The sequence below is a fragment of the Glandiceps talaboti genome, chromosome 22 (genome assembly GCF_964340395.1).
Source record: "Glandiceps talaboti chromosome 22, keGlaTala1.1, whole genome shotgun sequence".
Classification (NCBI taxonomy): Eukaryota; Metazoa; Hemichordata; class Enteropneusta; family Spengelidae; genus Glandiceps; species Glandiceps talaboti.
Window position 1 is genome coordinate 3,152,247 of NC_135570.1, and position 13,454 is coordinate 3,165,700.

The following is a 13,454-nucleotide window of genomic DNA, read 5'->3' on the forward strand; positions in this document are numbered from 1 at the left end:
TATGTTATCTAAATTTAGTATCAATTTTTTTCGTTTAAGTTAAAATTGCATGTCGCATAGTTGGCTTATGTTGGGTTTATGTTTATATTCACTTGGCCTGTTTCTGTAAATAATATCACAGCATGTTCACATACCCGTAGCAAATATTTATTGATAATCGCGATTCGTCGGATAAAACATTAATCGCCTGTTATATAAAGCGGTAGATAACCAAAATGAGTAAATGATAATGGAAAACATTCGCTCAAAGCAAAAACAGTACAGTATAATCATTTCACGTGAACTATATACGCGCCGCTGGGGTTAGGTATTCATGTTAACGCTAAAATCTACCAGATGTACTTGAAATTGAGTGGAATCTGCGGTCTTGTCTGTTTGTAATACAGCGAGGCAAAGTATTTATGTGCATGTAAATACAAATGTTCAGTATAATAATGGTTGTATTAATCCTGGGATTACATATCATGTATTGTTGTTTCAGGTGACGCTCTTTAGTTGTCCTCTGGTAGCTTCTGCTCCCGCATACAACTGTGGCCTTTCCTCGATCTGTCTACGTTACAAACAATTTTGATCATCATCATCATTGTTACACACTTCCACGTTTATATTTCTTATCCAAGGTAAGTTTCAATCTCCTCTTTCCCCAACTCAGATTATTCTACAACCTGTTTCATGTTTCCGTTCACTGCCTCTGTTTGATACAGTCACGCAGAAACCAAAACGAAGCTGGCTGCATATACTACACTTTAAGATACCAAGCTTGAATGAATACATTTTTTGGCGACATTTTTGTGTAAATGAAATGAACTAACGTGTCACCATACAGACATTGAATACAGAAACCAAAACATTGGTACCCGTATGTATGCGTTTAGTAGCAGAACGTTGTCATCTTGATATCTGAAGTTTTATTGGGGTTCTTCGTAGTTGTATCAAATCGAGCCAGTGAACACTAACGTGAAACTGGGGGTACATTCAACACATTGTTAACGTATAATATACTGAAATATATATCTACGTGTAGACAACTACACAGCTGCCAGTTAAATTGTTAAAATTCTGATATCATATTTTGCATACATTATATCCTGACTAAATCGTAACAGCATATGTTATATTTACATTATATATATTTGAAGTCCAAATCCATAACACAATTATTCATGAGTTGGGGTTTTTTTCAAATGATTCGTGTGGTTGATATATTTAAAGATTGGGCCAGGCTTTGTTGATCAATTGATGAAAAGAAACAAACAAAATGATATGGGAGAGAGAGAGAGAGAGAGAGAGAGAGAGAGAGAGAGAGAGAGAGAGAGAGAGAGAGAGAGAGAGAGAGAGAGAGAGAGAGAGAGAGAGAGAGAGAGAGAGAGAGAGAGAGAGAGAGAGAGAGAGAGAGAGAGGGAGAGAGAGAGAGGGAGAGGGAGAGAGAGAAGAGAGAGGGAGAGAGAGAGAGAGGAGAGGGAGAGAGAGAAGAGAGAGGGAGAGAGAGAGACAGGGAGAGAGAGAAAAGAGAGAGGGAGAGAGAGAGAGAGAGAGGTGGGGGGTGGTCAGATGATATACAGATAGACAGACATACAGACAAACAGATAGAAAGAAATACAGAAAATAAACACTGAATGACGGAGGATTTAGTATATTCCCACCCTAATACCAGTATTATGATAAGTACACTGTACGATCACACGCGATATCGAGAAATAGATCATAGACTGTACAGAAAATCGACTATTGGTCGCAAACATTTTTGTATACCACATGGCGAACACACTTTTGTTACTCTATTTTCTGAAGCATGTGTCATCTCCCAGTCATTCATTGATTATTATTCCGTAAAAAATGTCTTTTAAAAAAGGTTATTGTTATGGTTATATGTCAAGTGTTGAATTTCGAGATTATACGAATAACAACAAGATGTACAATTTGGGAGTAAAGTAAGAAAACGTGGGAATAGAGTATTGAGAATTCCTTGCCACAGGTACCGTGACAGGATTTAAATCTTTTCTATAACCGTTTTAACAGCACCTGTAAATGATGGAAGTCCACATTTAAAATTATCAAGGTCCGAAATTTTATCTACTTTATTAGCTATTTTAAATATGGATAGTTTGAGGACTTAATAGTTTGAACGCCTGTGAGGTATTTTATGATCATTCATTGACACCGTCAACGACCGTGAGGTATTTTATGATCATTCATTGGCACCGTCAACGACTGTGAGGTATTTTATGATCATTCATTGGCACCGTCAACGACGATGAGGTATTTTATGATCATTCATTGGCACCAACGACTGTGAGGTATGTTATGATCATTCATTGGCACCACCGTCAACGACTGTGAGGTATTTTATGATCATTCATTGACACCGTCAACGACTGTGAGGTATTTTATGATCATTCATTGGCACCGTCAACGACTGTGAGGTATGTTATGATCATTCATTGGCACCGTCAACGACTGTGAGGTATTTTATGATCATTCATTGGCACCGTCAACGACTGTGAGGTATTTTATGATCATTCATTGGCACCGTCAACGACTGTGAGGTATTTTATGATCATTCATTGACACCGTCAACGACCGTGAGGTATTTTATGATCATTCATTGGCACCGTCAACGACTGTGAGGTATTTTATGATCATTCATTGGCACCGTCAACGACTGTGAGGTATTTTATGATCATTCATTGGCACCGTCAACGACTGTGAGGTATGTTATGATCATTCATTGGCACCGTCAACGACGATGAGGTATTTTATGATCATTCATTGGCACCAACGACTGTGAGGTATGTTATGATCATTCATTGGCACCAACGACTGTGAGGTATTTTATGATCATTCATTGGCACCAACGACTGTGAGGTATTTTATGATCATTCATTGGCACCAACGACTGTGAGGTATTTTATGATCATTCATTGGCACCGTCAACGACGGTGAGGTATTTTATGATCATTCATTGGCACCGTCAATGACTGTGAGGTATTTTATGATCTTTCATTGACACCGTCAACGACTGTGAGGTATTTTATGATCATTCATTGGCACCGTCAACGACTGTGAGGTATTTTATGATCATTCATTGGCACCGTCAAAGACTGTGAGGTATTTTATGATCATTCATTGGCACCTTCAACGACTGCTAGCTACCTGCTTATAACTGTTACATATGTTGTGTTGAACATCGTCAAGAAAACATTACGAATTACTGCCAGACCGTAGCATTAATCAAACTCCGAGTATTGATTTGCACTAGCGTTAAAATACAACATCGCCATTTGGATTGTGACATCAATATGAGGGCTCACCAATGTGTGAAAAAAACAGTTGAACGTGCAGGGTGGTGATTTTTCAATTTGGAAAGTACCTTGTTTGTAAAAACGTCGAAATGATTTGTTGGGTAACAAAACTGACAACATTCCACAGGTACATGACGTTATTGCTCTGAATACAGACTTGTCAGTGTCATACGAGAACAGTCATCATTTTGGGGAAAACCTGTCGGTGAAACGAAAAAGAAATATTTTTTTATAGTTTTTTTACAAAAAATAGGGTTAGGAAAGACAACATTACAAGTATCGTAACTTTTGGTTTTGATTTCAAGCCGAGTTCTGCAACTGTTACAACAGTCATCCTTTTCCAGAATATTTTCGGGAGAAAAAAAATGTTGTTTTTAAAAAATAGTGTCGACAAAAAATAATAGTCGTGAGTTGAAATAGCATTTCCTCTACTACCATCTGAACAACGTGGAAAGGCGGTACATGTACTTTCTTCATGTTAATAAACGTAATATGGCTGGTGAACGATACGTTGTTATGTTCAAGACAGACTATTGAGTAAATTGGTTTCGGGTCGGTTCGCTTCATGGTTGTGATACCGTGACGCACTTTTCTCAGTAGACATAGTTTTCATAGTATATGTAGTACTGACAAGGCACAAAGATTGATATCGACTATTTTGTCCTCGTGGTGTCATTACATGTAAAATTGTAAACCCCATGTATAAGTCTATCGATCCGTCGCCAATGAATAAAAAACAGTATTGCTTTCCCTCGCTTGCCTTTTGAAATTACCCAATACAGAAAGGTATTATTCCGAAGACAAAGCACGCAAAGCAAGCGTATCAGATATAAATCTCCACAAGGCCAATTATAATTGACGTATTATATCCCACCTTAGCCTCTTACCATCGATTCTAATCGACTTAATTTTCAGCAGCCTGTTTGATTTTTACTATTCTTTGTTCCCATGAATCGAAGATACATTATAATTTAGACAGTTTCAATACTCAACCAGAATGATAAAGTTTATTGAATGTTATGATTGGTTTTTCTCAAATATATTAGGTCATTGCTGTTAGGTAAACATAGCAGTGAGATTCAGTTATTTTTCATCCTGTTCGTACACACCGGTTATTTGAAAAAAAGAGAATAGGTCCTCGTGTGTCGCCGTCAACCTAACAAAAGTGACAGTGTCCGTAGTATGTTATTAAGTTTGAATTTGACAGCCTGGGTGTTTGATGAATGACAACGAAAAGGTTACCCACCCTAAAAATAACGTATTGTGACAAAGCTGAATTAACAGATCAATACGGATAAAAAATGGTCTTTTTTTATTAATTTTGTTTTTTATGAAATGTTACATCCGTGTGTTTGTAACGGATGATAAATCTGTACGAGTTTAATACGCGACAACTTTATTCGATTACACAAATTGTAATATCGTTAGAGAATAAACACAGTTAAGTTTTTATTTATTGGTGCGGAAAATATATCCACGTTTGATGAGGACAAGTAATCATATTTGATGTGAAGGAAAATTGCCCAATATGCGGCAAAACCTCAACAGCATGGGAATCAGATGGTTGTGTAATTTACAGAAAGTGAAATGAACAAAGGAGTCGACAGTATTGTCTATGACTTCGAATCATGACAGAAATCGAGTTAGGCAAAATCAATACTAGTTCGTATCACTGTTACGGTATTGTACCTACAGATCTGTTAATACTTCAAATTGACGCTCGAGCATCGATTACAACTACCCCCCCCCATATTTTTGCCTCTGTCTCTGTCCGTCTCCTGACTATGTTTGTTTCTCTGTTAACGCCCTGTCTGTCTGTCTGTCTGTCTGCCTGCCTGCCTGCCTGTCTGTCTGTCTGTCTGTCTGTCTGCCTGCCTGCTTGTCTGTCTGTCTGTCTGTCTGTCTGTCTGTCTGTCTGTCTGTCTGTCTGTCTGTCTGTCTGTCTGTCAGTCGATAATCTGTGGTCCTTTTTTAAATATTAAAACATCTACGTTCTGAAATTTAACTTACGAATTATTCTCCCGCAAATTATTTTTCGCCTTTTATCACTGTGACTTCAAGTTCCTCCCTCTTTTTATTGTTTTAGTGTCTCAACCTAAGAATTAAAAGTTATGCCTGGGAAATATTTGTATTCAAACTCATTTTGCAAACGAATTTTAAAAACAAAACTCGCAATCTTAGAAATATATCTGTCATACTGGATTTGATCACAAATAATCATTTTGGGAAAATTAAGCCATTGTATATCACGATATTAGGCTAAGTAACGAAGGTTGATCCAGTCCAAATATTGATGACAAACAACTTGTTCATAGCCTGAGGACTATTTAAGAGATTAAAAAAACCAGAAACAGTTTTAGCGGTCTTTGCTTTTGCCGTTGTCTGATTCACCAGTTGTTCTTTTGCATAAATTTACTATGCACATAGTAGCATTAACAATATTTTATTTATACTGGATTATTAGCATATCAGTATTTGCCCCCTAAAAATCCACTGGTAGTGAGGACCGCCTCTCATGACCCAGTGTTAATGCCGAAGAAAACCGACGTGCCGAAGAAAACCGACGTGCCCGGAGAAAACCTGTGTTGTTCGATAGAGTCGACACTGGTCGTGGTAACAGTTCGCATGCAGCTACAACGGTCGAGTCTAGGGTATTGCCGTATAGACCAATGCATCTGACATATCAACCTAAAATTATATTTCATAAACGCGATTTGTAAAATTACTAGTCTGTTTCTAGTTGAAAGTGAATATTTATAAGACCATTGACAGGCGTATATTCACCCTCAAGCAACCGAATATGTATGTAGTTCTTGAGTGAGCCGAATGTTCTCCGAAGATCTCCAAAGACAACAGTACGTGCGACCAGCGTCCCCGGGACCAGAGAAGTGTAGATATACATCATCTAGACACTCGCTTAAATGTTCCTAAAAACTCGTGAATTTTCCCTTCTGCTTCTATCCCTAAAGTTTATAAACTCGCTTGATTTCCTTGTGTCATTTTACCGTAGTTGCTACACGTAAAACTCCGATATAGACTACACGTAAAGTATGAGACAGAACTTTGGAGCGACAGAGATATAATGTACTAGTAGTATATATTTTGAATATAACGGCCATTTCTCCTGATAACGTCTTCACTTCAGAATTTTTCCCGTTCTGATTTTCTTTCAGATAATACGAAATGCAGCAATATAATGGTTTTACAGGCTACAATATGGATACTATGTACAGTGTACAGCAACAACAAACACACAGCCAACAGGCTGGCTACAGACCATCAGTACATGCCTTGACTCTGGCAGAAAGACTAGCCGGTAAGTTTTTAGGTCATACCCAGTTGGTAAAATATAGACCGGCGTCGTCGATAGTATTATATGTAAACCGAAGTGCGTCAATTTCAAGCGTTTAATATGTCAGAAGTAAATAGATACAAAAGCGGCCTAAACTTCGAATCTGTGGGCTTTTGAAAAAGAAGATTGAAGCTTTTTACATCCAGTGTACAGAATATAGGTGTTGCCGGGCTTTTTTTGGGAAAGGGTGCTCAGACGTGGAGTGTTTTGAAAGAGAAAATAAATACAGTTGATAGAACTTTTGATGTCTAAACATTTATTTTAGAGACTGAAATTGTCTGACAGGTTTACCGAAATCAACTGGCACGATTTTACAAAGAAAGCAGACGATGGTGATGATGAAACTGATAGTGACAACAGACTATCGATTAACATACTGATCAACCTTGAATTAAGAGGAAAACTACGTTTGAAATGAAAACAATTTCAAATGAAAACTGGATAGCCTCAACAAAATGCACCTAAAATGTGCTTTTTTGAATTATTAAAAACAAAAACAAAATAAAGAAACTCCACAAAAATATAACTTTTGACATGTTCATATATATATATATATATATATATATATATATATATATATATATATATATATATATATATATATATATATATATATATATATATATATATATATATATATATATATATATATATATATATATATATATATATGTATATATAATGTAAATGTCTTTTGATATTTAGGGCAAAATTAGAATCTGGACACGTTTGTTTACATGTACAGGTTTGCTCTTAAAGGTTTATTTTTACCATTGTCATCGCTATCAACTCAATGCAGATAGTTAATATTACATTAAAGACTGTGTCACTCACTTTTTCTTTGCAATCGAAACAGTTCAGCTTTCAACACGCAAAGTAAGCTTTAACAATATTTTAATAAAATCATTTGACTAGATTAACCAATTTTCGATTTCTTACCAGTACTTTCCCATTTCTATCCTCCGGTGGCTCCCACCAAAGTGAATTACAACTGTTGCCATGTCACATAGTAATTAATCAATTACTTGGTAGAACACGGTCACAATTGATGTATATTTCATTACATTTGCTTATGAGTTTTTTAAATACAATTAAACACAGTGTCTACCCCATCGGACTAGTATACAGTTTCAACATATATCCGATTTTACAGTCAGAACGCTTAGCGTTAAAAGCATTTAAGAAGGGCGGGGGCATAAAACGAACAATCTATTAAATTAGGAATAATTGAATGTAGACTCTCTCTTTTTACACGCTGTAATTCACTTTTTAATTCATTACTTGTATGTCTACATGTAGTCACAAAAAGTAAATTTGTCACACACTCATAAATAATCATCTGATGTTGATGGAAGACCTAATGATTTGCCACAGGTCGATCGATATATTTCATTAATATTGTCTCACCCATAATAGTGGTACGCTCCTTGGATATAAAAACTCTTAAATGTTTTACAGTAATTTTGCGTAAGGAAAATTAAACTCTTTCACGATTAAGATGAAGAAAACAATTAGGGGACACGGTACAGATTTGTAAAATAGCGTTCAAAATCATATCAAAATTATACCGTGGCCATTTTAGTATCCAAATCATACCGTGGCCATTTTAGTATCCAAATCATACCGTGGCCATTTTAGTATCCAAATTATACCGTGGCCATTTTAGTATCCAAATCATACCGTGGCAATTTTAGTATCCAAATTATACCGTGGCCATTTTAGTATCCAAATCATACCGTGGCTATTTTAGTATCAATTGTATGTCAAAGTTTGGAGCGGTTTTTAAAAATTTGATTTTCAAAGGGAATTTGTCCAGAGATGTAGTCTACTTTATTACCGTTTAAGAGTTCTTGTCAAACTTTAAGACACGCTCTTGATTTTCTTCCTTGCTTTTCACACCATTTAACAAAACCCACATTTTCAAGAATTTTTAGCAATCACATTTCATTGTATCGGTGAACAAGACTTAAGAGCCTCGAGGTAATATGTTACTAAAACATATAATTTTATTTGAGATTCGTTAGGAAGGTCAGCGAATAAGGTGTATTATTATTAACCAATTGAGCCTGGGGACTTGTATTTTACCAAACTAATCAAAATCACTTCATCCGGGCATGCGTGATGCCATGATATAAAAAATGTGAATTTAACATTTGATAGATGAATCTTTAACGTTACATACAATGTCATGTACACCTGGCACATAATTTGAGTTCACCTAGTTGCGTATATTAGACTCGGATTCGCTTTTTTTCGACGAATTTTTATCTAGTTTTTACTCTCAAATTTTAGATATTATACTTGAGGCTCGATATGGAGGACATCATAGGAAGCAGCGACGCAGTCGTACAGCATTCACCAATCAACAACTATCTACCTTGGAGAACGCATTCATTAAAACTCATTACCCGGATGTAGTTATGAGGGAGCGACTCGCTATTTGTACAAATCTACCAGAAGCCCGAGTACAGGTATAGACTCTACTATAACCCAAAAATGAATGAATGAATGAATGAATGAATGAATGAATGAATGAATGAATGAATGAATGAATTGATGGAAGGATGGATCGATGGATCGATGAATGAATGAATGGGTGGATGGATGGATGGATGAATTAATTGATGGATGGATGGATGGATGGATGGATTAATTGGTTGTTTGACCAACGAACTTGATTGGTTGGTTGAATGAATGAATGAATGAATGAATGAATGAATGAATGAATGAATGAATGAATGAATGAATGGTTGAATGAAACGATGACTGAACTTAAATAGCCTTCAAAATGTAAATGTTATATGTAATGATGGTAAATATATGAGCGATGCTTCAAAACCCGTTAGATTCATTTACTATTCCAACCTCATGAAAATTAATTATAGTTTGGAGATAAGGACTGAAGTGGTTCTGGTAAATTACAAGGGAGTTCAAACTTGCTAAACTTTTACCAATGTCGACAATCAACTTGCTGTATTGACCAGTCCTTTTGGGAGGTGACCAATTGAAGATAATAATACCTTTATTACATTGCAGGTTTGGTTCAAGAATCGACGCGCAAAGTTTCGAAAAATGCAACGACTAAAAGTCAAGCAAGAAAACGACACAGAGAAGGTCGAAGAGGTAGAAACAAACTCAAGTTCTCATTTATCTACACTGTGTAAAGATTCCACAAGCTATTGCGATGACAATGATGATGATACATCTGATGTGATTGAATCATGTGACGATGGAAACACTGGTCCAGAAATCGATAACACTATAACAATTCCGTCTGATCAAGAGTCAACTGTTAGTGAGGTGACACGAATAGAAACACATACAACCGACGCCACATCTCAGAATAACGGAGAAAATGAAAACGATGACGGAACTAAAGACGAACTTCGGAACAACGACACAAGAGATGAATACAGGAGTTCAAGTTCATGTGATGATTCTCCTGAGAAGATTAAAGAGACCGAACAAGAATGCCAGAAGTCCGGTGAAGGTCCTTCAATTATTCGTAAGTTTATCTTTATTGAGTTCCTTGTAAACAATGTATACATTATGTCGTATAGTCGACTGGATTGCCGACGTCTGGTGTCGACTTTCTTTAATATCTGTCATTCTTTCATTATATTCATTTTCTTGGACGAAGCTCCAGATGTGAAATTAATATAAATATGTCTTGGCGAATGTGAATATCAAAATATTTATTAAAAATAAACACATAATTTGGTTTCAGGGACCTGGGTGATCAGTAAAGTCAGGAATACCATTACCAATTTCCGAATGTATAAGATCCAAGTAACTCTATATTTTACCAAATGAATCTGTAGATATATTATTTAGTTTAGTATACACCTTTTGCCTATACTATTTCTGATATCAATTTTTTTTGTTTTTACTTCAGCTGTGCCGTTACCATCACATGATGATTATGTTCGTTCAACATCTCTTCTGCCACCTCATTTCAATGGTATGGCACACTCAGCACACCTGCCCCTAACACTCCCTGGATATGCTAATGTATTGCCGATGTTCAGACATCCACTCTATCATCATCCATTGCAGTTCAGTTCACAACTAGAAGGAATCCACATACCCAATTCTGGGCTCGCACTGCCTCCTACCCCGTGGAAATCACCATTGCCTTATCATATGTGTTCTACTGCTGTGACGTATACATCGACGTCACTACAGAAAACTAGCATTGAAAGTCTACGCATGCGTGCCAGACAGCATGCCGCAAGAGTGTATAGCTTTGATGACAATCGTGCAAGGTCAACTCAGATAAGATTACCCTTGACATTCTAAAGACAATGAGGAACATTTGTGACATTTCATTCGTAGGTTCAGGTAGACGCTAATGATGCAACTATTTTTGGAACTCTGACAAGGACTCGATTTTATTCGTACCTGGCCGAAATATTGTCTACTCCCTGAGTGGTTAAAGCGGTCACTACTTGATGCACAGAGAAACAATATAATCACAATAAATGTAAATATAATATAATATTTCATTTAAAATAATTGGAATTTATGACTCTATCAGATAAGCTTAAATTACCAGTCTTGAACATTACAATACTATGACATAGTGAGACTTAAACATAATTTTAAATTCTAATACCGAAGCATCAACAATAAAGAAACATTTTCTAAACATATGTCGATAACATGAAACTGAACACCGAAAGATTCAATCCCACACAACCCCTCAAAGCACACCTGATATTCTTTCCAGTTTTCCGTACCATGAAATTACTACCAGCAAACAGATTAAACTTCAAGGTGTAAACAACTCACTATGTCTCTCTATTCTATATTGTATTACTATAGTGCTGCAATGGAAATACTCTTGTGAAATTATTTTCAAAATTAAAATGACATTTTCAGGCCCATAGCACATTGCACTCGTGGGGCAAAGAATTTTTGTTAACATTTTATGTAATGTACAATATTCCACCAACGAAAAATAAATTAATTTATAAAATTAAATTTCTACATACCTCTGTGTGAGTGCACGTGTGTGCATGTCTGCCTGCCTGTCTACCTACCTACCTACCTACCTGCCTGCCTGTCTGTCTGTCTCTGTCTGTCTGTCTGTCTGTCTGTCTGTCTGTCTGTCTGTCTGTCTGTCTGTCTGTCTGTCTGTCTGTCTGTCTGTCTGTCGGTCGGTCGGTCGGTCTCTCTCTCTCTCTCTCTCTCTCTCTCTCTCTCTCTCTCTCTCTCTCTCTCTCTCTCTCTCTCTCTCTCTCTCTCTCTCTCTCTCTCTCTCTGTTTTGAGGAGACACTGTAGTATTGTTGGAATATGCAAAAACTTTTCAACCCATATTTACGTGCCCTTGTGTTGGAGGAAGTGATTAGCCCATCCATCTTTTACAGGAAATCTCAAACCCCTACTTAAACTTTGGTTTGTCTTTACTTACACTTGGTTTGTTTTGCCTCACCGGGCGTGGGTGGACATACAAGTGTTAAAAGCGTGGAATGTTGAACTTCACTCATCACTCACGTAATAGAAGAAACCAGATAAAGCACACAGTGAATGAACAAATCGCTTAGTATTACACAACTCAATTATTCCAAGTCAATTAAATCGACGGTGGTTAATCTCCTAACTGTATCTTAATCCCGTCTACCCAAGTCTTATGCGTGAACCAGTCATTTGTTTCTCTCCTGATCAAAGAGTTGTGTTACACCATCAATCTCAACATTGTCTTTTTTTGATGACTTATGTAAACAGGGTGACTTACTGTACATAAGCTTTTAACTAAGTGGGCTTCTCGATGACTTCAAGATCATTCAAAAAAAAAAATCAGACGATCTACATCAATGAGATTTGGAGTATAGGCGAATCATTGGTAGTTGACAACGAGTAGTAACATGTTCAAATACGCTCAAACTATTACCAGGATGACGGCTCTGGTCATTCTAGGGTGTTGTCACGTTGGTGATGAGTAATTTTTCGATTCGCTAATTACTGAGAGTGGTTGAAAACATTACTCTTTAGAATGATACAATGCTAGTATTCAGGTCTGGGATGTATCTTAGTTTCTTTGAATAATTGAAGAAGGTAAAAACCAATTCAAAGTATTTTACATGTATTTAATTCTGTATATTCTGTACCAATATGATAACTGTTATCGTAGTTGCTATGCTTACTGCCAATGAAAGAATTGCAGTGGGGTTTGTTCACATGGTTTCACTTAGTCTGTGTAACAAAGATTCGACGTGTCATGCTGCTGTCAGCCATTACTTCACAGAGAGGGTAGATTATTCCTCAACAACACGACGTATATATATACAGTCAATAGACGAGGTAAATAAGGACAAGGGGACTTGGAAGTCGGTGGTTTTTATCGGGTGGGGTGGGGTGGGATGAGGTGAGGTGGGGGTGGGGCAAAGTACTAAATAGATGCTGTTTTGCATGTTTATCACAAAAGGAAAGTGGTTGGTGGTATGAAAGCGTTTAAACTTGATTTATCACAGTAGAGTTTACAGGATAATGTTGAACAAATATCCTTAAAATCTACACATGGAACTGATTAGTTTCTTGTTTCGTTGTTGAAGGTTGTTTGGTACTCACTTTTCATTAACTGAAACATTGTCAAACTTGAAGGATAACACCACCCAACTTTTATATTATCATTTCTATTCAGTTTTGCAAGTGATGTGTGCTTGTAAGTTGGTCGCGAACAAATAATTGAATAATAACAAAGCTGCATTGTAGACACGCGTTTGTTTTGGTTCAATTACCATGTAAGATTTAAGTTTGCAGTCTCACCGGAAAAAAGAAAGAGGCATCCAAAACAAAA

The 13,454-nt window shown here is 36.6% G+C and overlaps 1 protein-coding gene across 1 annotated transcript; it reads left to right on the plus strand.

The window, feature by feature from the left end:
• The first annotated feature begins 558 nt into the window (after positions 1-558).
• LOC144452407 (uncharacterized) lies at positions 559-10,953 on the plus strand. The gene is made up of 5 exons (XM_078143498.1): positions 559-620; positions 6,476-6,618; positions 8,947-9,125; positions 9,691-10,159; positions 10,550-10,953. Exons 2-5 carry the CDS (start codon positions 6,486-6,488, stop codon positions 10,951-10,953), a joined length of 1,185 nt encoding a protein of 394 aa, XP_077999624.1. The 5' UTR covers positions 559-620; positions 6,476-6,485.
• Positions 10,954-13,454: the final 2,501 nt, after the last annotated feature.